At 45.2% G+C, this 27,989-nt stretch overlaps 1 protein-coding gene across 1 annotated transcript; it reads right to left on the reverse strand.

Annotated features, from left to right (window-relative positions):
- Positions 1 to 27,765, reverse strand: iqgap3 (IQ motif containing GTPase activating protein 3). The gene is made up of 36 exons (XM_055926066.1): positions 27,525 to 27,765; positions 27,118 to 27,205; positions 19,861 to 20,017; positions 19,421 to 19,498; positions 19,162 to 19,306; positions 18,926 to 19,039; positions 18,442 to 18,620; positions 18,256 to 18,337; positions 18,003 to 18,166; positions 14,071 to 14,158; positions 13,730 to 13,893; positions 11,062 to 11,222; positions 10,845 to 10,960; positions 10,537 to 10,700; positions 10,352 to 10,442; positions 10,044 to 10,211; positions 9,555 to 9,694; positions 9,264 to 9,434; positions 9,070 to 9,153; positions 8,913 to 8,984; positions 8,748 to 8,817; positions 8,385 to 8,593; positions 8,095 to 8,247; positions 7,794 to 7,957; positions 7,474 to 7,698; positions 7,034 to 7,174; positions 6,735 to 6,819; positions 3,927 to 4,159; positions 3,675 to 3,807; positions 3,294 to 3,544; positions 3,114 to 3,201; positions 2,788 to 3,000; positions 2,454 to 2,620; positions 2,224 to 2,352; positions 2,001 to 2,109; positions 1 to 1,808 (listed from the first exon to the last, which is right to left on the reverse strand). Exons 1-36 carry the CDS (start codon positions 27,559 to 27,561, stop codon positions 1,695 to 1,697), a joined length of 4,947 nt encoding a protein of 1,648 aa, XP_055782041.1. The 5' UTR covers positions 27,562 to 27,765; the 3' UTR covers positions 1 to 1,694.
- Positions 27,766 to 27,989: the final 224 nt, after the last annotated feature.

Consider the following 27,989-nt stretch of genomic DNA (forward strand, 5'->3'; position numbering starts at 1 on the left):
TGACAGAAATTTAATTTTTATTTGAATATAAAAGTAAAAAACAGGAGTGTTAACAGTTTCCATTGCATAGTAAGATTCATTAGATCAATTTAAAATCAGGCAGTTGGTTAATTTATCTAACCAGACAAGACTAAATTTGCCTTACAGCTACAGCACTGATATGTAAAGAAATAATGCGTTTTATTGTCATGTTGGTCCACATTCATATTTACCAACCAATTGTGACTGGCCTGAACATGTTAGTGTTGAAAAGAAAAAGCGAAAGAATAAAACTAATCAAGACTGACATTAGGAGATGAAAATACAAAGAGAAGAAAAACAATTAAATGACAGAAAATATGTACATAAGTTTGAACAAAGTTAAGCCTAGACTAACAAAAGGTCAAGCCTCTTAGGTTAGAGGTCAAAGGTTGGACAACAAGGCTCAACCACATCTCCAGCTGACAGAAGCCTAGCTAAATGGAGTCACCCTCATTGCAATATCATGTCTTTAGGGTCAAATACCTTACAATGTGGCCAGATCTGTCAGTAACCTACACGTCAGGGAGACAATAAGCTATAATCACAGGAAGTCCCAAGGCACATATTACTGTACCATTTCCTGTTGCTAGGCTAATGAATGTGGCATTTTAAACATTAAGCTGCACAACAGAAAATCCCCTGAGAGCATATGCATGTGGAGCGGGAGGGCAAATGCAGCCTAGCGGCGGTCCTTTGCCCATTTTAAGTAGTGCACAAAATACTAGAGGATTGTGTCGGCTGCTGTGGCAAACTGTAGTGTTTCTATTTAAACAAATCCATCCATAATGTATGAGAAGTTGCTCAGTGAGTTTTTGAAAGGGAGAAAGGTGGCGAAATCAGCCGGCTGAAAAACGATTAAGATACAGTCATATAACATCAGAGGATTAAATAAATGATAACAGATGAAGCCGTTTGTACACAGATAGCGCCACTAGAGATAAAAAAAAAAAATGTAAATACGGTTGCAGTCTTTTTGATTAAAATCCCTTAAAGTAAAGCTGCTCTAATATTTTCAAGAAGATACAAGAAAACAAAATGTAAATCTGGGAGGGTGAGATTAATACAAATTGAGGCATACTATAGCCCTGTCATCACAACAAGCAAAATGAGGAACAACATCACTCAAGGCAAATAGTTGGGCAGCAGGTAACCTCAAGGTTAGTGTTTGGCCCCATTGTCTCACGTCAGATTTGAGTTGAATTGAGGTTAAGGGACAAGCATCACGTAAGAGTGACACGATCTGACTTAAGACAATGGCGTTGGGCCAGTATAACCGAAAGTTCGCCGGATCAAATCTCGAAGCCGACAAGGTGAAAAATCTGTATAATGCTCTTGGGCAAGAACCTTAACGGCCTACCTGGAGCAATTGGGGTTATGTCTGCACCTAGCTGGCTCTGACCCCAACTCGCTGAGGGTGGCCCAGGAGTTGGGATATGCGAAAACACATTTCCAATTCACACAAGTTCATTATTATTAAATGAGCAACCCTCATCCTTAGTGACCACGTTTTTGAATTTCCTGTTTGAACAACATCACTCTAAATTAACTGACTTGATAAATGTTGTTAGATATGAACTAAATCTGTCCATTGGTACATTTACAAAAAGAAGCCAAAGTACACACACAAAAAATTGCATTTTGGAGTGGGACATCTGGAAGTTTCCTCTAACCCCTCACTTCTTGAAGAACTTCTTATTGAGAAGGAAGATGAGCAGGTTGACGTTGACTTTGGCCTTGTCGAACATCTTCATCACCGCCACTCCCTCGTACTGGAGCTGCAGCAGGTCCTACACACACACACACAAATACAGTTCTGAAATCCAAGATCTTTCAAAATAGCAACACTAAATAATTTACCATTGCAGCACATACAATATAGAGCACTGATTTCAGTGAGACTGGGATATGCATCAATCACAGACCATAGGTTTGTATTGAAATGTCGGTTGTAGTTTCATTGTACTACTACCCAGACTCACCTGGTATTTGAGGGGGAACTTCTCCATGTCCACCCCCATAAAGCGAGCCTTTACCTGGAACGTGCCGCCCTCCTCACCAGGCACAATGTCAAAGATCACATTCTTAAACCTGAGGGATAATAAATCAAATACATTTAATTTCTTGAGGCCCTAGGTAACCATACATGGAGATCTGGTAGGGTGGTGTGTGGGCATGTTCCCGCTTGGGTGTGTGTATACTCACTGTGTGACTGGCAGGTCCTCAATCTCCAACAGGACTCCTTTCTCATGTAAACGGGCTGCAGTGTAGGTCAGAGTTGGCTGCCTGCTCTTCTTCCCTTTGCTCTCTGCTGCCTTCTTGCCACTCACCTTACTGAGGGGGAGAGAGAGAGCTCAGCACAGTAGCAGTCTGCAGCCGTTTTACTTCTGAACTTCAAACAGTGTGGTCACACTCCCACATGTGTTTATGTGTACCTGTGTTTGGCGGTGAGGTTATCCAGGCAAGTGGTGATGTACTGGCTGTAGAAGTCCACCTGTTCGCTGTGGAAGGAGCTCTTGCAGTGAAGGCTGCCCATGGTCTGTCTCAGCTTGACCAGCTCAGCCTGACGACGCTGCCGGTAAAGACGCTGGTGGCGGATGTCCTGGGAAGGATGGTTTGGAAAGAGAGGGTTACATTTGGGGGGGGGGGGGATCCAAATGGCGACCAATTGTGACAAGCTATACCATCTTGGTTTAGGTGTAGTTGATTTGGTATGATAACTTTACAACTAAAATGTCATTGTGTGTGATGTGTAGTGTCTCTATCCACCTTGGCTATGAGCTGTAGTATATGTGTCTCAGAGTCAGGTGGGGTCAGGACGCCCAGGCTCTCCAGCCTCCTCAGGCTACGCTGGATCTTTCGCTTCTTCTCCTCCAGAGACAGGTTGCCGTCGGCAACGATCGACTGGTTCCTCTTCATCTTCTCGGGGGTGTGGGCATCCCTCTGGGCGCGGCGATGCATCATCCACCCATGCTGCACCTCCTGAGAGGAATACACCAGCGGTTAGGGGGTTAACTACTACAAACTCCCTGCGGAGGGATGAGAGTGTGAGGAAGAGGGTGTGTGGGAGCCCAGTGAAGAGCTGTAGAATATACCTGATCCTGAGAGGAGGAGGCTCTGAGGACCTCACTCAGTGTGTCTCCAGGCTGGGCTCGGATCACGTCGATGATCAACTGTTTGGTACTGCAAAACACAAGCACACTTCACATTAGACATGCCATTTTCATAGTGTGATAGTCGTACCACACTGAAATGTTAAATGGTTTAAGCCCTACCTGAGGAGAATCCCCCTGGCGTCAGGGTGATCGTCAGAGCCCCTGAACACATCAAACTTGCTGGTGAGAGTGAGGGACACCTCCATCTTACTGTACTGGGCCAGGGTCTGTTCTGTATGGGGCTCCGCGGCGCTCACAGCCCCCTCACCAACCAGAGCGTGGATAGTGGGGACCTTTCCCAGGTCTCTCAGCAGATTCAGCAACGGGTCAGACTGGTCGGGACACAGGGAATCCTGGTGCTCCAGCAGAAGCTACACACACACACACGTACTTTAGTGCACAGGATCTACTAAAATGAAAAGGTTTGTACCCAACCAACATCCCCCAGAACCCATTCAAATAAAAGTTTGGATGAGTCTTTATCTTATGTGGCATCCAGACCTTGTGGGTGTTGAGGAGCTCACTGATGGAAATATAGATGACAGGCTTGTTGAGGATGACCATCTCAGAGTACTCATCAATGTTAAAACGCTCCTCTGGCTCCGGCACGTCACACGCAGCATGCAGGAACTTACTGCGGAAGACATATGAACAACGCTTAAGAACCACTTAGCATGTATAGCCTAATTATAGTAATAAAGCTCTCCTCTGAAAAGGTGGTGGAGGCTGCGCTAAAATGACAGGACGACTCACCGGAACTTGGAGTGCGTCAGGGTAATGTAGTCGTTGAGGGCGCGCAGGTGAGGACTGTCACCGTGGAAGTGTTTGTGTGCGGCGGCATGCTGCAGGATGCGTGCGATGGAACCCAGGATGCGGCGCTGCTCAGGGAGCAGGGAGGACCCGGCCGAGAACTCTACCACGTCAAAACCATCCGGCGCCACCACGGCTGGGTTCATGTAGCGGTAGTACACCAGGTTCCCCACAATCTGACCACAACAAAACCATCATGTTCCCCACAATCTGACCATAACGCCAGTATTCCAGAAAGCCGGACTAGTAACTTAGCGAGATCTGTCACACCAGAACTTTCCAGCTCCAGAAAAAGAGCTTGAAAGATGCCCCACCTCCTGGGGCTGGTCCAAGAAGCCTGATCAGAAACCATAGTAGCACCAAATTCTCTTAAGTAAAACTGATACCTACTAGGTTAACTTGATCTTAGCCTGTCTTGGTGAATAAATACAGGACTACTCCACTAATAAGATTGTTCATCACTATGACTTGTCCCTTCTTAGAAAATACACTTGACATCGGCACCTGCGTTGTTGGCAGTGCTTTACAAAGGAGAACGACTTATTGGACCTCGAATACATCCTTTAGATCATTCAGAAGACTGTGCAGATAAACAATAACATTCAAATACAATCACTCATATCCAGTCAATTTACTCAACACTTATAGCAAATCTAAGCCAGCGGGGTTTCGATTTGACTGCTATACAAACAGTTTATTGCTTTGCCACTGGAAATGTCCTTAATATGGGCGATGCTGAACTAGTTGGCAAGGTAACTGTGTGTAGAGCCCTAAGTGCCTCACATTGAAGATGTCTTTGTTGCATCCTTGGCTATCAAGTTTTCCATATAATCATGGAGGACTTCTACAGAACTGCAGGTAGAGTAAACTGAGGTCAGTTGACTGACAGCGATGCTTTGCTAATCTCACATTAATAAACCTAGGCAACATGATAAAAATAGCCTAATTCATCCTTCAGATTTTCCAAAGTCATTGGTGCTATAGATGGACATATTCCCAATTCAAAGACCCTCTAGACCAAATGAAGGAGACTAAGTGAATAGAAAATATTTTTGCTGGATAAACAGGTAGCTATTGAATATTGTAGCCAACACTTCTAGCAAACCAAATCATTTTCAGAAACAGTCATTCAATTCAATGATTTTCCTTACTTCTTTGGTCAGATGATCTGTGACTACCATGGGGTTTCAACTAAACATAGAACACATTGTTGCCCATGTGGTCATGAAAAGCACTATGAATTCAATAAATTATTATTCATCCGACATAAGCCATGGAATGTCTCTAGCATTGCATTTGTGACATATGTAAGTTGTAGTAGCCTATTAGGCCATAGCCTTGACACTTAATATATCACCAGCGTTGCAATAAAAATGCTTATAAAGTAAAAACATTACTAGTCACCCATGTGTGTAAGCTAGGCCTATTAAATATTGGAATCATGCCACTTCACTTGCGCATTTACTCTGTCTGCAATTGTCTGCCAGGCTCTCCCTCTGGCTTTTGCAGTAGTGGAAGTATTACTTTTTTTGGTAAATTCACCACATATACACTAAAGTACCAATGAATAAAATCGAGCACACAGCCATGCAATCTCCATAGACAAACATTGGCAGTAGAATAGCCTTATTGAAGAGCTCAGTGACTTTCAACGTGGTACCGTCATAAGATGCCACCTTTCCAGCAAGTCACTTTTGTCAAATTTCTCCAGTCAATTGCAAGTGCTGTTATTTTGAAGTTGAAGCATCTAGGAGCAACAACGGCTAAGTCGGGAAGTGATACGCCACACAAGCTCACAGAACAGGACCTCCGAGAGCTGAAAATGCATCCTGCCCGAATGCATAATGCCAACTGTAAAGTTTGGTGGAGGAGGAATAATGGTCTGGGGCTGTTATTCATGGTTCGGGCTAGGCCCCTTAATTCCAGTATAGGGAAATCTTACGCTACATCATACAATGACATTCTAGACAATTCTGTGCTTCCAACTTTGTGGCAACAGTTCGGTGAAGGTCCTTTCTGTTTCAGCATGACAACGTATGCCCTCGTGCCCCAAGCAAGGTTCATACAGAAATGATTTGTCGAGATCGGTGTGGAAGAACTTGACTGGCCTGCACAGAGCCCTGACCTCAACCCCATCAAACACCTCTGGGATGAATTGGATCACCCAACATCAGTGCTCAACCTCACTAATGCTTGTGGCTGAATGGAAGCAAGTCCCAGCAACAATGTTCCAACATCTAGTGGAAAGCCTTCCCAGACGAGTAGAGGCTGTTATAGCAGCAAAGGGGGACCAACTCCATATTAATGCCCATGATTTTGGAATGAGATGTTCGACGAGCAGGTGTCCACATACATTTGGTCATGTAGTGTATGTGAAAATATTTGTTGTTTTACAATTGTTTCAGACTTGTTAAATATTGGGCTCAGTCTTTTGACTCCATATCTATCGACATGAGGACCTTTTTGAATGTTGCGTGCACGAGCCAGTTGTCAGATCAACCAATCTGAGCTTTGCTTAGCCTAATAATTTAGACGAGAAGCAACGGTTATGGAACTAAGAAATCCGGAACTCCCTCATCTGGTTAAGACAAGCCGGATACGTTCGGGAAATCCTGAATGTTAAACCATCTTTGTCGAATACCCCTCTGGTTCCCCAGAATCTAACCACAACACATGGAAGGTTCAGATCCTGTATAGCTGATCTAAGTGATATCAAAGTGATTTAATCATCGAGTCTGATCAGTAGTGTACCTTGTAAAGCTCGTCCTTGCTGGCCTGAGGAAACTTCTCATGTAGAGAATCTCTCAGGACCTTGGCTGTGTAGCGCATTCCATATCTGTGGGAGGAAGGAGAACGCCTGAGTGCTGAACTCCCATCACAGAACATAAAGTATCAGAGAAACAAATCAAACTAAATCAATAAGTAGCCAAATCTGGTGAGAGGAAGACGTGAGCGCCCAACAGCTGTTTGGTTAAGTTGCTGGTGATTCAAATGAATTCCACTGAGAATGAAAAGGAAGCTCTGCAGAGTGCATACGAAGGGCCTCTTACGGTAATTTATGCAGGTTGCTGGTGATAGCGTTGAGCAGGCGGTCTGTGAGGTTCTTGAGGTTGACGATAGAGATGTCCAGCCGACGCTGCACTTCTGGGTGGGCCAGGGCCTGCTCTGCACTCACTTCATAAGGCAGGGAGCTGGGGAGAGGAGACAGAGTATGTTGTGTCTGTATAGATGTACGTTTCTCAATGGACCTCTTGAAGCCAATCAGAGAATGTAAGCGTACATATCTTTAAAATACTAGTCATGAGAAAATCAAATCAGTACATTCAACTAAAGTAAGTAAATCAGTCTGCATAGTATAAGTATTTCTTGCTGTATGCTGACCTCTAGTAGCCAAGCTAAAATTGTCTAGGCACCTCTAGTAGATGGCTCTCTATAGGAGAACAAGTGTGTGCTGCTGTGATACTATATTTGCTCCTGGTTCAGTGCTGACCTCTTGTGGCCGGTCTGTGTCTCAGTCTGGTTGACCCAGCTCTTGTAGATCTCGCAGGGGTCCGTGCGGATGCTGAGGGTGCGGTCCTGCAGCACCTCTCTAATGGCCGGCCCCAGGATCTCCTTCAACGCGGTCTGACCGCGGGCATGGCGGTAGAAACTCACCAACATCTTAATGACTGTGGGGTTCCCAGTCACCACCTCCTGGGGCTGGTCCACCTTCCACCTGAGAGAGAAAGAGAGAAGTTGAGTTCAGTGCAACTTGATCCCCTGACAGCCTGTGTGTGTGTGTGTGTGTGTGAATAGTGCGTGTACACTGACTTGATCTCGTGGCGCAGCGCGGTGGTGAAGAGCTGCAGCAGCAGGTAGGCCTCCCTGCAGTCGGAGCCGTAGTTGAACAGGGTGAAGATGACCGTCTCCATGAAGAGAGTTGTTTTATTCTGCGGCATCAGGAAGATCAGCTGGGCCAGGTACAGAGGCTGAGTCTGGAGAACACACACACACACTTAAATTAAGCGAGCAATTGAAGAAAACTCAGCACAGGCCACATACGAGGGGGCAGATAAAATAGTCAACCCTGTATCGATAATACCCATTTTAAAAAATGTTTCCATCAGCTCACCTGTAGCAGATAGAAGAGGTGCTGGTAAGCCTCCAGTTTCTCCCTCTTGTCTTTGCTCAGGGCCTTGAGGCCCTTGCTCTTTTCCAGAGCCATCATGTCCGACAGCTGCTCCTTGTTCTTCTTGGTCAGCTTCTTGCAGTGGGAAACCACCTCCTGTAGTCACGTTAGTTAATCAAATAAATGGATGAGAAGTGTGATGGACTACGGACACTTCTAGGCACCTTCCAAATCAAAAATGAATAGAACGTCTGAAACAGGTGTAGTAATAACGGAATGAAATAGGCTCCGACCTGCAGCGTGACACGGTTGCGGACCAGCAGTCCTATCTTGAGGTCCATTAGGTCCAGGTCAGTCTCTAGCTGGCGGTTGGAGCGAATGGTCCTCACCACCTCCTCCCTCATACGCAGCAGCTCCCCCTCCTGGCGGATGTCGTTGTCACCCATCTCCAGCAGGTGGGCAAACTTCCTCACTACTGACAGAGGAGGGGTAGTGGAGTGGACTGGAAGAGAGCAAGATCAAGGAGTTAATACGGGGGGATGTCAATGCAATTGAGACTGGACTTTAGTTATGATCATTGTATTAAAAAAAAAAAGATTAAAAAAAAAAAAAGTGGGAAACCAGGCAGACTTGTGAGTGGAGCTGTGGCCACCTACCTAGCATTCTGTATTCCCCACGGGCCTTGTTGGCTCGGAAGAATGCCTGGATCTTTATAATGGCGCCCACCTGTAGAAGGACAAAGGTCAGGCTACATTTCAAGGTATGTAGCCATTTTTAGAGCTGAGGGTTTGTGTACAGGGGTGATGGTTGGCTGCACTCACTTGACGTCTGAAGAAGCGCCGACGAGAAAGGTACTTCCTCCGAGCAATCCACATCTTCACACTGGCCTGGACCTAACACACAGTAAGAACAACCGATGTCAACTTCAACACAGGGTTCGTCTTCTAATTTACAAAGATAATATTTGGTCAACCTTACCCTGACCACAGCCCTCCAGTTCTGGTAGAGATACTGTAGCCTCTTTCTGTAGGCTCTCTGCTGTACGAACCTCCTCCAGTGGGACTGGAAACAAACACACACTGAGCACCTTTCAGTTTTGAAAAATGTATTTGGATATGTAATGTTAGTCTGCACTGTAGTTCTATGCGTTCTATGGTTCTTAGATAGCTGACCTGGATGGTGATGATGGCTGGTAGCTGGGTGTTGAGGAAGTGCAGACGGGCACCCAGCCTCTGTCTGAGGAGGAATCCCTGGACCCTGGCCTGCAGCTGCACCACCATGCCCTCACTGGCCTTCCAATGCACCTCCCGGCCGTGGGCCGCAGTTACACTGCTCAGCACCGCCTGTAGAGGGAGACAGACCACAGAGACAGTCAGCCATAATAACTGTTGGCTTATCTAATCAATACAAACTCTACAGCCATACTTGTTTGTACTGAATTTACAGGTAATTTTGTATTTGACCTGTATTTCTTCGTGGCCCAGGAACACTGTGCACTGGACAAAGCCCTGCGGTCTCTCCCAGGTGCCCTCCAGCTTGTGCAGGTGGAAGTAGTAGGGGCTGTCCTCAGTCTTGGTCTTCAGCCATGGGCTCCGGTTGTCTCCTGAGTCCCAGTACATAGAGATTAGGGCTTGACACTACCTAGAAGCTTAAAGGTAGACTCAGTGTTATGACGCTGCCAGGAACAGCACCGCAGATACTGAGATGAGCGCGATGCAACATAGTATCTGTGCATGAACACTTCAATCTGCTACAATGTGGCGGCTACGGGACCAAAACAGTGGAGATTTTTAGCCTCATTCTTCAACTCTTAGTTGTTGAAATTGACATTTACTTTGTGTGTCGCTGAGTCGACGGTTAATCCTGACCAATTGTGAGCAGCTAATATGCTATTTAAGTGCATAGATCACCATCAGCATGAACGCAAGTGAATCACGGTAGTGGGTACGGACCTCCCACAGATTTGGCTCCGAGTAGGGCGGTGAGTTCAGCCTGGTACACTCCAGCACATTCTGCCACCACGCTCCGGAGCGCCACCTCTGGCAGACGCAGGACTCGCAGAGTCTGGGACGCCTTGCCCTCCTTCACTGCCTGGTTCACGGCCGCCAAGCCCAGGGACACTGGCCAGGGAAACACACACAGTTAAGAAAACGGTATACATTGTGACAATATGAATTACAGCTGTTGTGACAAAACCCATCAGAATAGAATTTCACCATTGCTTTACAAACACGATGTGGAAGGTATTATGCCAACTCACTCTTCAGGGCTCTTTGAGTGTCCTGATTGGCTCTTCTCACTCCTTCCTGAATGTCAGCCAACCACAACTCTGCTCCTGGGTCACGGTTCACCTGTGATAGGTCAGGGCACAGCATTGAATAATGAATCACAAAACATTGTTTAGATTCCCTGTTTTAAACTATTATGTCTTCCTGGTTGACATACCTCAGCCTTCTGCTTCCGGGCTCTGGTCAGTACGTCATGGTAGCGGCGGGCATTGAGTGTGCTCACCCCCTCAAGGCCACTAGAAGGCAACAGCAGTGCAGCCAGAGTCTTCTGAGGGTCACCTCGGCACAGGGCCTGGTTAATCAACCCGATGGTGAGGATCTCTGGGGACAAACAGGAAGAAGATCCAGTCAAATACAAGGTGTTCCCATGGTTTTAGAATCAAATAGCATCCAACAAAATATTTCTGTCAATGGACCTAAACCCAGAGTGTTTCTGGGAGTTGGTGTCCAGTTCTCCAAACGTACGGTCATGCTCTTCCTGTGCTGCTGCATTTACAGAGTTTAGTCCTCTCTGGAGATCGTTCCACGTCAGCAGAGCTCTCCCAGCCTTCCTCCTCTGATCACCCAGCTCCTCAAAGTACCTGAGGCAAATGACAAAGGAGTTCATTAAAGTATACAGATCTGCAACCAGGCTACATGGAGACAACGGACAATTGTCAGGAGAGTGGTACTGGAAACCCACCTCTGGATTAGGCTGTCGTCAATATCGGCCAGACCGGCTGCAGGGCTGATCAGCGTGGCACAGAAGGCTCCCACATCTTTGGCCTCCACCGCCTGGTTGATGAGAGCCACCGCCGAGAGCATCTCCACTGCTACGTACAGCTCCTCCTGCTGCAGGTCCCCCTGCAGGCACAGAGGACCACATTCACTACAGTTAGTTTACATACAACAAAAGTTATTCAAGTTCAGTAACCTGGTCATTTCCCCCTATATAAACAATACAGTATATTTCTATATAAACAATACATTTCAGAACAGGGCTCCGGGCAGCCGAGCGGAAATGGAGGAAAACTCGCCTCCCTGCGGACCTGGCATCCTTTCACTCCCTCCTCTCTACATTTTCCTCTTCTGTCTCTGCTGCTAAAGCCACTTTCTACCACTCTAAATTCCAAGCATCTGCCTCTAACCCTAGGAAGCTCTTTGCCACCTTCTCCTCCCTCCTGAATCCTCCCCCCCCTCCTGAATCCTCCTCCCCCTCCTGAATCCTCCTCCCCCTCCTGAATCCTCCTCCCCCTCCTGAATCCTCCTCCCCCTCCTGAATCCTCCTCCCCCTCCTGAATCCTCCTCCCCCTCCTGAATCCTCCTCCCCCTCCTGAATCCTCCTCCCCCTCCTGAATCCTCCTCCCCCTCCTCTCTCTCTGCAGACGACTTCGTCAACCATTTCGAAAAGAAGGTCAACGACATCCGATCCTCGTTTGCTAAGTCAAACGACACCGCTGGTTCTGCTCACACTGCCCTACCCTGTGCTCTGACCTCTTTCTCCCCTCTCTCTCCAGATGAAATCTCGCATCTTGTGACGGCCGGCCGCCCAACAACCTGCCCGCTTTGACCCTATCCCCTCCTCTCTTCTCCAGACCATTTCCGGAGACCTTCTCCCTTACCTCACCTCGCTCATCAACTCATCCTTGACCGCTGGCTACGTCCCTTCCGTCTTCAAGAGAGCGAGAGTTGCACCCCTTCTGAAAAAACCTACACTCGATCCCTCCGATGTCAACAACTACAGACCAGTATCCCTTCTTTCTTTTCTCTCCAAAACTCTTGAACGTGCCGTCCTTGGCCAGCTCTCCTGCCATCTCTCTCAGAATGACCTTCTTGATCCAAATCAGTCAGGTTTCAAGACTAGTCACTCAACTGAGACTGCTCTTCTCTGTATCACGGAGGCGCTCCGCACTGCTAAAGCTAACTCTCTCTCATCTGCTCTCATCCTTCTAGCCCTATCGGCTGCCTTCGATACTGTGAACCATCAGATCCTCCTCTCCACCCTCTCCGAGTTGGGCATCTCCGGCGCGGCCCACGCTTGGATTGCGTCCTACCTGACAGGTCGCTCCTACCAGGTGGCGTGGCGAGAATCTGTCTCCTCACCACGCGCTCTCACCACTGGTGTCCCCCAGGGCTCTGTTCTAGGCCCTCTCCTATTCTCGCTATACACCAAGTCACTTGGCTCTGTCATAACCTCACATGGTCTCTCCTATCATTGCTATGCAGACGACACACAATTAATCTTCTCCTTTCCCCCTTCTGATGACTAGGTGGCGAATCGCATCTCTGCATGTCTGGCAGACATATCAGTGTGGATGACGGATCACCACCTCAAGCTGAACCTCGGCAAGACGGAGCTGCTCTTCCTCCCGGGGAAGGACTGCCCGTTCCATGATCTCGCCATCACGGTTGACAACTCCATTGTGTCCTCCTCCCAGAGCGCTAAGAACCTTGGCGTGATCCTGGACAACACCCTGTCGTTCTCAACTAACATCAAGGCGGTGGCCCGTTCCTGTAGGTTCATGCTCTACAACATCCGCAGAGTACGACCCTGCCTCACACAGGAAGCGGCGCAGGTCCTAATCCAGGCACTTGTCATCTCCCGTCTGGATTACTGCAACTCGCTGTTGGCTGGGCTCCCTGCCTGTGCAATTAAACCCCTACAACTCATCCAGAACGCCGCAGCCCGTCTGGTGTTCAACCTTCCCAAGTTCTCTCACGTCACCCCGCTCCTCCGCTCTCTCCACTGGCTTCCAGTTGAAGCTCGCATCCGCTACAAGACCATGGTGCTTGCCTACGGAGCTGTGAGGGGAACGGCACCTCAGTACCTTCAGGCTCTGATCAGGCCCTACACCCAAACAAGGGCACTGCGTTCATCCACCTCTGGCCTGCTCGCCTCCCTACCACTGAGGAAGTACAGTTCCCGCTCAGCCCAGTCAAAACTGTTCGCTGCTCTGGCACCCCAATGGTGGAACAAACTCCCTCACGACGCCAGGACAGCGGAGTCAATCACCACCTTCCGGAGACACCTGAAACCCCACCTCTTCAAGGAATACCTAGGATAGGATAAAGCAATCCTTCTGACCCCCCCCCCCCCCCTTAAAAGATATAGATGCACTATTGTAAAGTGGCTGTTCCACTGGATGTCATAAGGTGAATGCACCAATTTGTAAGTCGCTCTGGATAAGAGCATCTGCTAAATGACTTAAATGTAAAATTTCAATTTTTTTTAATACAAAATGTTAATGGAACAGTCTAGTTTACAGCCAAGACAGAGTTGCAGACAAAAGGAGTTGAGTGAGATGAGATGGGGGAGATTAGGTGGCCATGGTAGCTTGATGGGCCAGGTGGTGAACTGTAGCCTAACCTACCTGAGGACTTTGTCGCTGCAGTGGGGACAGTTCACTCTGGTAGAGCGCTGAGGCAAAGGGGTAGACGTCTGGGAGGTGGGCATCAGGGTCCATGAGAGCACGAACAGTCTGCCTGGGCTCCCCAAGACGCAGGGCCTCATTGATGGACCTTACAGCTTTCTGCACTGAATAAACACCCACACTTTGTTTGGATGGATCTACAACGGAACATTGTGACTGCAAAGGACAGGTCTTTAATATACTTATGCACACATGCAGCAACTCAAGTCACTGGAATTGATATAGTGCATGCCCCTTGTTATAAGAACTGACTACGATACAGTATTTAGTTGTGTACTGACTTGTCTGGTTGCGCTGGGCCTCCTCGTTAGCCACACACAGCCCCTCCTGCAGCTCATCTCGCTCCAGAGGGTCCACACAGCCCAGGTCCTGCCACATGTCAGTGAGCAAAGGTCAGGGGTCAGTGTGTGTGTATTTATTTTTATTATTTAACCAGGTAGGCTAGTTGAGAACAAATTCTCATTTGCAACTGCGACCTGGCCAAGATAAAGCATAGCAATTCGACACATACAACAGAGTTACACATGGAATAAACAAAACATACAGTCAATAATACAGTAGAAAAATAAGTATATATACAATGTGAGCAAATGAGGTGAGGTGAGATGAGGTAAAGGCAAAAAAAGGCCATGGTGGCGAGGTAAATACAATATAGCAAGTAAAACACTGGAATGGTAGATTTGCAATGGAAGAATGTGCAAAGTAGAAATAGAAATAATGGGGTGCAAAGGAGCTAAATAAATAAATGTAGGGGAAGAGGTAGCTGTTTGGGCTAAATTATAGATGAGCTATGTACAGGTGCAGTAATCTATGAGCTGCTCTGACAGCTGGTGCTTACAGCTAGTGAGGGAGATAAGTGTTTCAAGCTTCAGATATTTTTGCAGTTTATTCCACTCATTGGCAGCAAAGAACTGGAAGGAAAGACAACCAAATGAGGAATTGGCTTTGGGGGTGACCAGTGAGATAAACCTGCTGGAGCGCGTGCTACGAGTTGGTGCTGCTATAGTAACCAGTGATCTGAGATAAGGAGGGGCTTTACCTAGTAGAGACTTGGAGATAACCTGTAGCCAGTGGGTTTGGCGACGAGTATGAAGCGAGGGCCAACCAACGAGAGCGTACAGGTCGCAATGGTGGGTGGTGTATGGGGCTTGTGACAAAACGGATGGCACTGTGATAGACTGCATCCAATTTGTTGAGTAGAGTGTTGGAGGCTATTGTATAGATGACCTCGCCGAAGTCGAGGATCGGTAGGACGGTCAGTTTTACGAGGGTATGTGTGGCAGCATGAGTGAAGGATGCTTTGTTGCGATATAGGAAGCCAATTCTAGATTTAAATTTTGGATTGGAGATGCTTAATATGAGTCTGGAAGGAGAGTTTACAGTCTAGCCAGACACCTAGGTTTTTGTAGTCGTCCACATATTCTAAGTCAGAACCGTCCAGAGTAGTGATGCTGGACGGGCGAGCAGGTGCGGGCAGTGATCGGTTGAATAGCATGCATTTAGTTTTACTTGCATTTAAGAGCAGTTGGAGGCCACGGATGGAGAGTTGTATGGCATTGAAGCTCGTCTGAAGGTTAGTTAACACAGTGTCCAAAGAAGGGCTAGAAGTATACAGAATGGTGTCATCTGCGTAGAGGTGTATCAGAGAATCACCAGCAGCAAGAGCAACATCATTGATGTATACAGAGAAGAGAGTCAGCCCGAGAATTGAACCCTGTGGCACCCCCATAGAGACTGCCAGGTCCGGACAACAGGCGGTTGTCCGGACAACAGGCCCTCCGATTTGACACACTGAAATCTACCAGAGAAGTAGTTGGTGAACCAGGCGAGGCAATCATTTGAGAAACCAAGGCTGTCGAGTCTGCCAATAAGAATGAAGTGATTGACAGAGTCGAAAGCCTTGGACAGGTCGATGAATATGGCTGCGCAGTAATGTCTCATATCGATGGCGGTTATGATGTCTTTTAGGACCTTGAGTGTGGCTGAGGTGCACCCATGACCAGCTCTGAAAAAAGAGTGCATAGCGGAGAAGGTACGGTGGGATTCGAAATGGTCGGTAATCTGTTTGTTAACTTGGCTTTCGAAGACCTTAGAAATACAGGGTAGGATAGATATAGGTCTGTAGCAGTTTGGGTCTAGAGTGTCACCCTCTTTGAAGAGGGGGATGACCGCGGCAGCTTTCCAATCTTTGGGAATCTCAGACGATACGAAAGAGAGGTTGAACAGGCTAGTAATAGGGGTTGCAACAATTTCGGCAAATCATTTTAGAAAGAGGTTCCAGATTGTCTAGCCCGGCTGATTTGTTGGGGTCCAGATTTTGCCACTCTTTCAGAACATCAGCTATCTGGATTTGGGTGAAGGAGAAATGTTGGTGGCTTTGGCAAGTTGCTGTGGAGGTTGCCGGGCAGTTGACCGGGATAGGGGTAGCCAGGTGGAAAGCATGGCCAGCCATAGAGAAATGCTCATTGAAATGCTCAATTATAGTGGATTTATCGGTGGTGACAGTGTTTCCTAGCCTCAGAGCAGTGCGCAGCTGGGAGGAGGTGCTCTTATTCTCCATGGACTTTAGTGTCCCAGAATTTTGAGTTAGTACTACAGGATGCAAATTTCGGTTTGAAAAAGCTAGCCTTAGCTTTCCTAACTGCCTGTGTACATTTGTTCCCAACTTCCCTGAAAAGTTGCATATCAAGGGGGCTATTCGATGCTAATGCAGAACGCCACAGGATGTTTTTGTGCTGGTCAAGGGCAGACAGGTCTGGAGTGAACCAAGGACTATATCTATTCCTAGTTCTAAATCTTTTGAAAGGGGCATGCTTATTTAAAATGGTGAGGAAGGTACTTTTAAAGAATAGCCAGGCATCATCTACTGACGGGATGAGGTCAATGTCATTCCAGGATACCCCGGCCAGGTTGATTAGAAAGGCCTGCTCGCAGAAGTGTTTTAGGGAGCGTTTGACAGTGATGAGGGGTGGTCGTTTGGTCGCAGACCCATTACGGATGCAGGCAATGAGGCAGTGATCGCTGAGATGTTGGTTGAAAACAGCAGAGGTGTATTTGGAGGGCAGGTTGGTTAGGATGATATCTGTGAGGATGCCCGTGTTGACGGATTTGGAGTTGTACCTGGTAGGTTCCTTAATAATTTGTGTGAGATTGAGGGCATCAATCTTAGATTGTAGGATGGCTGGGGTGTTAAGCATGTCCCAGTTTAGGTCACCTAGTAGCAGGAGCTCAGAAGATAGATGGGGGGCAATCAATTCACATATGGTATCGAGGGCACAGCTGGGGGCAGTGGGAGGTCTATAGCAAGCGGCAACAGTAAGAGACTTGTTTCTGGAAAGGTGCATTTTTAGAAGTAGAAGCTCGAATTTTTGGGGTACAGACTTGGATAGTAATACAGAACCCTGCAGGCTAGATTACAACACCGCCCCCTTTGGCAGTTATATCTTGGTAGGAAATGTTATAGTTAGCGATGGAGATTACAGGGTTTTGGTGGTTTTCCTAAACCAGGATTCAGACACGGCTAAGACATCCGGGTTGGCAGAGTGTGCTAAAGCAGTGAGTAAAACAAACTTAGGGAGTAGGCTTCTAATGTTAACATGTATGAAACCAAGGCTTTTACGGTTACAAAAGTCAACAAATGAGAGGGGAGTGGGGCTAGGCACTGCAGGACCTGGATTAACCTCTACATCACCAGAGGAACAGAGGAGAAGTAGGATAAGGGTATGGCTGAATGCTATACGAACTGGCCTTCTAGCACATTCGGAACAGAGAGTAAAAGGAGCAGGTTTCTGGGCTCGATAGCATAGATTCAAGGCATAGTGTACAGACAAAGGAAAGGTAGGATGTGAGTACATTGGAGGTAAACCTAGGCATTGAGTAATGATGAGAGAGATATAGTCTCTAGAGACGTTTAAACCAGGTGATGTCATCGCATATGTAGGAGGTGGAACAGCATGGTTGGTTAAGGCATATTGAGCAGGGCTAGAGGCTCTACAGTGAAATAAGACAGTAATCACTAACCAGGACAGTAATGGACGAGGCATATTGATATTAGAGAGAGGCATGCGTTGCCAAGTGAACATAGGGGTCCAGTGAGTGGTTGGGCTGACTGGGGACACGGCGATTCAGACAGTTAGCAGGCCGATGCTAACAAGCTAGCAGTTAGCAGACCGGGTTAGTGTGTGTGCACTTGTGTTAATGTGCAGTTTCTTACCAGGGCCTTCTGTTCACGGTCAGTGGCCAGTTGCTCCAGGTACCAGGGCCCGTGGTCTCTCTGGAGGCCCCTCAGGGCCAGACAGGGGACCTGGAGGGCTGCCAGGAGGGCCAGAGAGTCCCCACAATCCAGGGCCTCGTCCACCTGCTCTATGGCCGCACGCACTGCAAACAGTGACAAAAATATTTGGTTTAGTTACGATTTTTTTCCCTTCATCTTCTTATTTATCTGTTTGATGTTAAGTCCTACTCACCATTCACTTTGTCAATGTTGTCTTGAATCTCACTTTGGGTCAGGTATTCCTCATAGATATCCTTCTCTTCTGAACCTTTACACTAGAAATTCAGTACACGATTACCATCCTTACACCAACAAACTCTGTACCAGGGATACGGCTATAAATGCATTTTTAAACGATCCTATTAATTCAGTCAGTCACCTTGGTGTAGGCAAGAGCCGCCTTCTGTGCCCGTGCTTGGCGCAGCATCTCCTGGTAGACTGGCATCAGGTGCGCCTGCAGGTTGGTGAGCATGGCGCTGGGATTCCGCAGGGCCTGGGCAGTGACCTCCACATTCCCACTCTCCACCGCCTCGTTGATAGCTATAACTGCAGCATGGACTGGAGGGAGAGAGAAGGGAGATGGAGGCAACATTTTGATAAACTATTCAAGGACAGTGAAAACATTGACTCTTAGATGACAGTCGATGACTAAGGAACTTCAATAGTATCTGATGCGTCTAGGCGTTTCAATTTTGGAATCCCATCCATATCAGTTGAAGTAGAGAGTACCAATGTGCAAACAGACAACCCCTTGTCTAAAACTAACACATTTTGGGCCAGTGTGAATTCATATTTTAACTTGAAATAAGGTGTATTTTCTACATCTGAAAACATCAAAGCAAAACATCTGCGCCTCTACTTACCAGCAGCCTCATCCACTGTTATCTCATTGGCTAAGATTCCCCCAATCTTGCTAAAGGCTGGCATCTGGATGCCATATTTGTCCAGCTCCCGTTTCATGTTGTTAATCTCCTCCTCTGGAGAATAAATATCACCCCAAAATCACAGAAATGAGAGAGGAATATTAATATGATATTTTCCCCTTAACCCAGTTACCAGTTGTGATTGAATATTAAGGGGCTACTAAGTAAGACTCTACCTGTAAATTTGACCTTGCCACAGAGGTCATGGATCTGAGGGGCCAAACCTAGTCGGAAAAGGTAGAGGCTGAGAGCATGGATGCAGTACACAGTTCTGGGCATGTTCTTCTTATCATAGATGTCAGTCGTCTCTGGGTGGAACATCTGAAACAACAAGGACAGGTTAGGTGCAGTTCAGGTGTAACAGTAAACAAGATAGCTACTGTTATATGTGAGGAGAGGGCTAATAAATAGTTTATTTCTCCCTTCAAAATTTACCGTTGGTAGTCCGATCTCCGCCATCGCACTGCGCCAATGGTTGATGTTGTCCGTGTGGCGGAACTGCAATCCCATACCCTGAGGGAGAAACATATGATTCGTTGGAGAAATCTGCATTATGACACCTCTTCAATATTCAGCTACACTATTCAATGCCTTTGAAATAGAGTATTATGCTTGCTCAGCAAAAATCAAATCTCAGCTCTAAAGGAGTTGGTTTTCAATCACAGTCACATGTGAAAAGACTACATTAGAGCAGGTACTAGGAAAAATAGGTAGTTCTAAAGGACCGCGAAGGTAAGCAAGAGGCAGAGTGTTATTTTTCAGAGACAAATACATGCCAAGACTGTCAAAAGAAAGTTTCTCAGCAGGAAACTCAGTCTTTCTTACAGACAGAGGCATTTCAGTAAAACCATAGGGCTGTGAACAATAGAGCAGACCTTGAAGCGTTCCTGGTCCAGGTCATAGATTTTTTTGAGAGGGATTATCTTGGGGGCAAAACAGTGGCCTAGCTTGGCCAGCAGCACCCCGTTCCTCAGCCCTTCCTCCAGCTCAGTCGGGGCAGGCAGCTCCTCGTGGAGACAAGCTTCCATCCACCTGTAAAGAGAACATACATCTAATGTTAACTTACTAGCGAATATTAACGCAATATTTTTCCAAGTATTGCATGTGATGATGAAGTAAGAGCAATCAGACTTAATGACAGAGATAGTTGCTTTTGCAATTTCCTGCAGACAGAGAATTGGCCAATTCACTTCAAAAGACCTGGGTAAAGACTGTTTCAGGCTGGATATTCACCTGCAGTTTTCCTTACCTCCACCAACAGCAGTTAGGGACCGTCAACATAGTGACAAATCAAAATTTTCTAATTTCAATAGCTATTTAACCATTACTCCTAAAACTGGTTGTAGCTAACCCGATGGCATAGACACACATTGCACACATTTTTTTATGTAGATTTACATCTCACACCATTTTAAATTATTTACTTACATTTTTGAATTTCAATAGCTCCTTGGTCATATGACCTACTGGACTCAAACAAGGTTCAGAATGTCCACTGACTACCTTTCTATATTGCCCACCCTTTAGTTTGTCCATTTTCATCTCATACGATTTTAGATTAATTTTTCTCAATTAAAAATTTCAATAGATCCTTGGTCATGTGACCTAGTGACTTCAAACCAGGTTCAGAATGTCCACTGACTCTGCCTTCGCACACTGTGATGTTTGTCTACTTTCATCTCATGCTATTAGACTTAAATCTGTAAGCTTGGCAGGCATTCATTTTGCATGGGTGTAAAAAAAAAAATTTGAAGTTAGCAAATGTTCCAACCTCGCAATAACTATCTTTTACATGGACACCAAAAAGATCCGCAAATGCCTGTATGTGGTATGGATCAAGGACAGGAGAGGTGTTCAAACAGGGGTGCTTAAAGGAAGGCCTCATGAAAAACAATGTTTCATATGCTCTTTTTAATCACAGTAATAGGCAGTGATTTGTCAGACAGAGTGAGCTTGATAACATAAAATAATCCTTTTCATAGCATCCCTTTCATATACTGTACATTAAGACAAATCCTTCTACGTTGAGTATTAGAACGCAGTTTACAGAACCTGATAATGACTTGATATTTGAGTGCATTCACAACAAGCCACCTGCAGACAACTTACAAAATGCAATAGTGCATTTGAGGGTTCATTTTTCTGATGAAAATAGTTATTTGAAGCATGGCCTACTATTTCTAACTGGGAAAATATCCTGTGGCATACTGCATTAGCATCGAATAGCCACCCACGATATGGAACTTTCAGGGAAGTTTGGAATCAATATACACAGGCAGTTAGGAAAGCAAAGGCTAGATTTTAAACAGAACAAACTCCAAAAAGTACTGGGACACTGTAAAGTCCAGAATAAGAGCACTTCCTCCCAGCTGCCCACTGCACTGATGCTAGGAAACACTGTCACCACCGATAAATCTACAATTATCGAAAATTTCAAGCATTTTTCTATGGCTGGCCTTGCTTTCCACCTGGCTACCCCTACCCCGGTCAACAGCTCTGCACACGCCACAGCAACTTGCCCAAGCCTCCCCCAAACTGACCATCCTACCAATCCTCGACTTCGGTGATGTCATTTACAAAATAGCCTCCAAAACCCTACTCAATAAATTGGATGCAGTCTATCACAGTGCCATCCGTTTTGTCACCAAAGCCCCATATACTACCCACCACTGCGACCTGTACACTCTCGTTGGCTGGCCCTCGCTTCATACTCGTCGTCAAACCCACTGGCTCCAGGTCATCTACAAGACCCTGCTAGGTAAAGTCCCCCCTTATCTCAGCTCGCTGGTCACCATAGCAGCACCTACCTGTAGCACGCGCTCCAGCAGGTATATCTCTCTAGTCACCCCCAAAACCAATTCTTCCTTTGGACGCCTCTCTTTCCAGTTCTCTGCTGCCAATGACTGGAACGAACTACAAAAATCTCTGAAACACCTATCTCCCTCACTAGATTACTGCACCTGTACATAACCCATCTACAATTTAGCCCAAACAACTACCTCTACCTACTGTATTTATTTATTAATTTATTTTGCTCCTTTGCACCGCATTATTTCTGTCTCTACTTTGCACTTTCTTCCAATGCAAACCAACCATTCCAGTGTTTTTTTAGTTTTTATTTTACTTGCTGTGTTGTACTCACTTCGCCTCCATGGCCTTTTTATATTTTTATTTATTTATACATATATCTGTTTGCCTTCACCTCCTTTATCTCACCTCACTTGCTCACATTGTATATAGACTTATTTTTTCCCCCACTGTATTATTGACTATTTGTTTGTTTTTACTCCATGTGTAACTATGTGTTGTTGTATGTGTCGAACTGCTTTGCTTTATCTTGGCCAGGTCGCAATTGTAAATGAGAACGTGTTCTCAATTTGCCTACCTGGTTAAATAAAGGTTAAATAAATAAATAAATTTAAAAAAATCTCCACCCAAATCCAGATACCTGATGTTCTGATAGAGCTGCAAAATCTGGACCCTCTCTTTCTTCAAATCAAATTGTATTTGTCACATACACATGGTTAGCAGATGTTAATGCGAGTGTAGCGAAATGCTTGTGCTTGTAGTTCCGACAATGCAGTAATAACCAACGAGTAATCTAACCTAACAGTTTCACAACAAATACCTTATACACACACACAAGTGTAAAGGGATGAAGAATATGTACATAAAGATATATGAATGAGTGATGGTACAGAACGGCATAGGCAAGATGCAGTAGATGGTATAGAGTACAGTATATACATGAGATGAGTAATGTAGGTTATGTAAACATATAAAAGTGGCATTGTTTAAAGTGGCTAGTGATACATGTATTACATAAAATTATCCACCGCAATTGTTGCAACCCCTATTACTAGCCTGTTCAATCTCTTTCGTATCGTCTGAGATCCCCAAATATTGGAACGCTGCCGCGGTCATCCCCCTCTTCAAAGGGGGAGACACTAGACTCAAAATGTTAGACCTATATCTATCCTACCCTGCCTTTAAGGTCTTCGAAAGCCAAGTTAACAAACAGATCACCGACCATTTCAAATCCAACCGTACCTTCTCCGCTATGCAATCTGGTTTCCGAGCTGGTCATGGGTGCACCGCCACGCTCAAGGTCCTAAACGATATCATAAAGCGCCATCGACAAAAGACAATACTGTGCAGCCGTATTCATCGACCTGTCCAAGGATTTCGACTCTGTCAATCACTGCATTCTTATCAGCAGACTCAACAGCCTTAGTTTCTCAAATGATTGCCTCGCCTGGTTCACCAACTACTTCTCAGATAGCGTTCAGTGTGTCAAATCGGAGGGCCTGTTGTCCGGACCTCTGGCAGTCTATGGGGGTGCCACAGGGTTCAATTCTCGGGCCGACTCTCTTCTCTGTATACATCAATGAGGTCGCTCTTGCGGCTGGTGATTCTCTGACCTACCTCTACGCAGACAACACCATTCTGTATACTTCTGGCCCTTCTTTGGACACTGTGTTAACTAACCTCCAGACGAACTTCAATGCCATACAACTCTCCATCCGTGGCCTCCAACTGCTCTTAAATGCAAGTAAAACTAAATGCATGCTCTTCAACCGGTCGCTGCTCGCACCTGCCCGTCCACCTAGCATCACTACTCGACTATTCTGACTAAGAATATGTGGACAACTACAAATAACTAGATGTCGGGTTAGACTGTAAACTCTCCTTCCAGACTCATTAATAACTTCCTTATGGCTGCAGGGGCAGTATTGAGTAGCTTGGCTGAAAGGTGCACAGAGGTGCCCATAGTAAACCGCCTGCTCCTCAGTCCCAGTTACTAATATATGCATATTATTATTCGTATTGGATAGAAAACACTGAAGTTTCTAAAACTGTTTGAATGATGTCTGAGTATAAAAGAACTCAGAACTCAATCCAAAAAGGAAGTGGGAATTCTGAGGTTGGTAGATTTTCAACACCGCGGGATATGGATGAGTTTGCACTTCCTACGGCTTCCACTAGATGTCAACAGTCTGTAGAACCTTGTCTGATGCCTCTACTGTGAAGTGGGGCCGAAGGAGACAGGAAATAGTCAGGTCTACCATGACCTGGCCATGCGCGTTCACATGAGGGAGCTATGTTCCATCGCACATCTGAAGTCAATGTAATTCTCCGGTTGGAACGTTATTCAAGATTTATGTTAAAAACATTCTAAAGATTGATTCAATCCATCGTTTGACATGTTTCTACTGACTGTTACTGAACTTTTGGACATTTCGTCTGCTTTAACTGAACGCGCTTCCTGACGTTGGATTTGTTTACCAAACACGCTAACAAAAATAGCTATTTGGACATAAATGGACATAACCGAACAAAACTAACATTTCTTGTGGATGTGGGAGTCCTGGGAGTGGATTCCGACGAAGATCAGCAAAGTGAAGATTTATAATGCTTTTTATGAGTTTTGTTGACTGCACAATTTGGTGGGTAACTGTATGGCTTGCTTTTGTGGCTGAACGCTTTTCTCAGATTATTGTGCTTTTGCCGTAAAGCTTTATGAAATCTGACAGCGATTGCATTAAGAACAAGTGTATCTTTAATTCTATGTAAAACATGCATCTTTAATCAAAGTTTATGATGAGTATTTATGTTACTTGATGTGGCTCTGCAATTTCTCCTGATATTTTGGAGGCATTTCTGAACATGGCGCCAATGTAAACTGAGGTTTTTGGATATAAATATTAACTTTATCAAACAAAACATATGTATTTTGTAACATGAAGTCCTATGAGTGTCATCTGATGAAGATCATCACAGGTTAGTGAATAATTTTATCTCTATTTCTGCTTTTTGTGACTCCTGTCTTTGGATGGAAAAATGACTGTTTGTCTGATTTTGCAGTGACCTAACAAAATCGTTTGTGGTGCTTTCACTGAAAAGCCTATTTGAAATCGGACACTTTGGTGGGATTAACAACAAGATTACCTTTAAAATGGTATAAGATACATGTATGTTTGAGGAATTTTAAGGTCTGATGAGATTTCTGTTGTTTGAATTTGGCGCCTTGCACTTTCACTGGCTGTTGTCATATCATCCCGTTAATGGGATTGCAGCCATAAGAAGCATCTCCAATCCAAAATTAAATCTAGAATCGGCTTCCTATTTCACAACAAAGCATCCTTCACTCATGCTGCCAAACATACCCTCGTAAAACTATCCTACCGATCCTTGACTTCGGCGATGTCATTTACAAAATAGCCTCCAACACTCTACTCAGACCGCATCCAATTTGCTATCACAGTGCCATCCGTTTCATCACCCAAGCCCCATATACTACCCACCACTGCAACATACTTCATGTATGGCTGGTCTCGTTGGCTGGCCCTTGCTTCCTATTCGTTGCCAAACCCACTGGCTCCATGTCATTTATAAATCCTTGCTAGGTAAAGCTCCGCCTTATCTCAGCTCACTGGTCACCATAGCAGCACCCACCCTTGGCACACGCGCCAGCAGGTATATTTCACTGGTCACCCCCAAAGCCAATTCCTCTTTTGGCTGCCTTTCCTTCCAGTTCTCTGCTGCCAATGACTGGAACAAACTGCAAAAGAAATCACTGAAGCTGGAGACTTATCTCCCTCACTAACATTAAGCATCATCTGTCAGAGCAGCTTACCGATCATTGCAACTGTACACAGCCCATCTGTAAATAGCCCACCCAACTACATTTTACATTTTAGTCATTTAGCAGACGCTCTTATCCAGAGCAAATTACAGTAGAGTGCATACATTTTATTACATACTGAGACAAGGATATCCCTACTGGCCAATCCCTCCCTAACCCGGACGACGCTATGCCAATTGTGCGTCGCCCCACGGACCTCCCGGTTGCGGCCGGCTGCGACAGAGCCCGGGCGTGAACCCAGAGACTCTGGTGATGCAGTGCCCTAGACCACTGCGCCACCACCAACTACCTCATCCCCATATTGTTATTTATTTTTTGCTCCTTTGCACCCATGTATCTCTCCTTGCACATTCATCTTCTGCACATCTGTCACTCCAGTGTTTATTTGCGAAATTGTAATTATTTCTCCACTACGTCTTATTTATTGCCTTACCTCCCTAATCTTACTTAATTTGCACACACTGTATAGACTTCTCCATTGTGTTATTGACTGTATGTTTGTTTATTCCATGTGTAACTCTGTTGTTGTTTGTGTCACACTGCTTTGCTTTATCTTGGCCAGGTCACAGTTGTAAATGAGAACTTGTTCTCAACTGGCTTACCTGGTTAAATAAAGGTGACTGGCTTACCTGGTTAAAAATACTGTATGTGGGAATGTCTGTCCTACATGTAGTGTTGGTACATGGAATATTCCTCAACTGCAAATATCATAAATTGCTATTGCAAATAGAAGTATTATGTTCAACAACTGACATTTTCAGATATTATTTTGACAAACACACTTTGATGCTTACAATTCATTCTCTATTGTCATAGATTTGGTGGACACTCATCTGTGATGACTTTCTTTAAGCACGTACTAATGAAACTGTTACTTAATATTTTTTTCTTAAAGTCTACAAACGCTCTACATTTATTCACCTTGTTTGAGTCACTAGGTCACATGACCAAGGAGCTATTGAAATTCTAAATTTTGAATAATTAATGTAAAATCATGTGAGATGAAAATGGACAAACTAAAGGGTGAGCAATACAGAAGGGTAGTCAATGTACATTCTGAACCTTGTTTGAGTCAAGTAGGTCACATGACCAAGGCTATTGAAATTCGAATGTAAAAAAATGTTTGTACTTTGTTTATGCTCCCTAACTAATTCAACTAGGAATACAAAATGCTGCTCACATTTCCACATGTTTATTAGCTTTGGAAAGCGAAGTAATGTCCAAATCGTGAAAATAAAACCTGTGCAAAGTTGTCGCAATTTTTCCAACATCATGACACTTATTTGGAGTCTGTGGCTCAAGTGGTTTGAAAGCTATTGAGGTTTGAAAGCGCGAATATCCGTCGAATATCCAACTTGAAACTGTCTTTACCTCGGTCTTCAAAAGCAAGTTAGCTATCCATGATAGGGTGAAGTAATACTGATATAGTCTGAATTACGTCAGTTATTGTCCGAAACCAACTGAGAAGAACGTTAACTGTTCTTACCTTTTAGCCTCTTCCAAACGGCACAGGTATTGATAGGCAACATTCTGGATGCGTTGTTCATCCATCTCCTCAGCTGTCAACCGCTCATCTGTAACAAAATGTCAAACAGTCATATAACTTTATACAAAGTACCACCTAGCTAGCTAACTTAACTAAATACCTGAGTTTACATGAACTTGACCCAAGTTAACATTGACAAGTTAGCTAACGTTATATTAGGAGCCTTGCAAGTTTGCTAGCTAACGTTACAACGTTACAGTAAGCCTTTAACGTTAAGGTTAGATCATTCGCTAATGTTACCAGCGATCTATAGTTAGCCAGCCACATAAAACAGTCAAAACAACCAGTTTACTATTTACTGTCTAACAAACGTAATGTTAATTAGGTTGCAAGGTCGCTTAACTTACATCCACCTGAACGCGTTTGTGTGCCCGAATCTCCCATTTTCTTGACTTTTCCTCGGACGAGATTACTGGCACGTTCTCTCAAAACGCTAGTTATATTTTCTGGTCTCAAGTTATCGATATGATTTTCTAATTAAGTTGTTGATGCTGTTTCCACATTCTAAAAAATGCACAATCCTTCCTACTGATTCAACTGCAGTGCACACATTTTTCTGTTTAGGTTCCGTCAAATTTGAACTTTGAATATCCCGCCATCCACTCATTGGCTAATCAGAAGCTGTTCTGATTGGCCAATACAGTTGGTCACTTTGTATTGCGGTACATGAAATGTATTTGAGAAACGTTTGAAACGTACGTGATAACCATAAATAACTTTCTGGGAGATGTTTACTCGTTACTTAATAAAAAATAAAAAAAGTAAACATTTTGTAAATAATCATAGCTCGCAATACGATATTTAAGTTGCTG

Source organism: Salvelinus fontinalis, chromosome 6 (genome assembly GCF_029448725.1).
Source record: "Salvelinus fontinalis isolate EN_2023a chromosome 6, ASM2944872v1, whole genome shotgun sequence".
NCBI lineage: Eukaryota > Metazoa > Chordata > Actinopteri > Salmoniformes > Salmonidae > Salvelinus > Salvelinus fontinalis.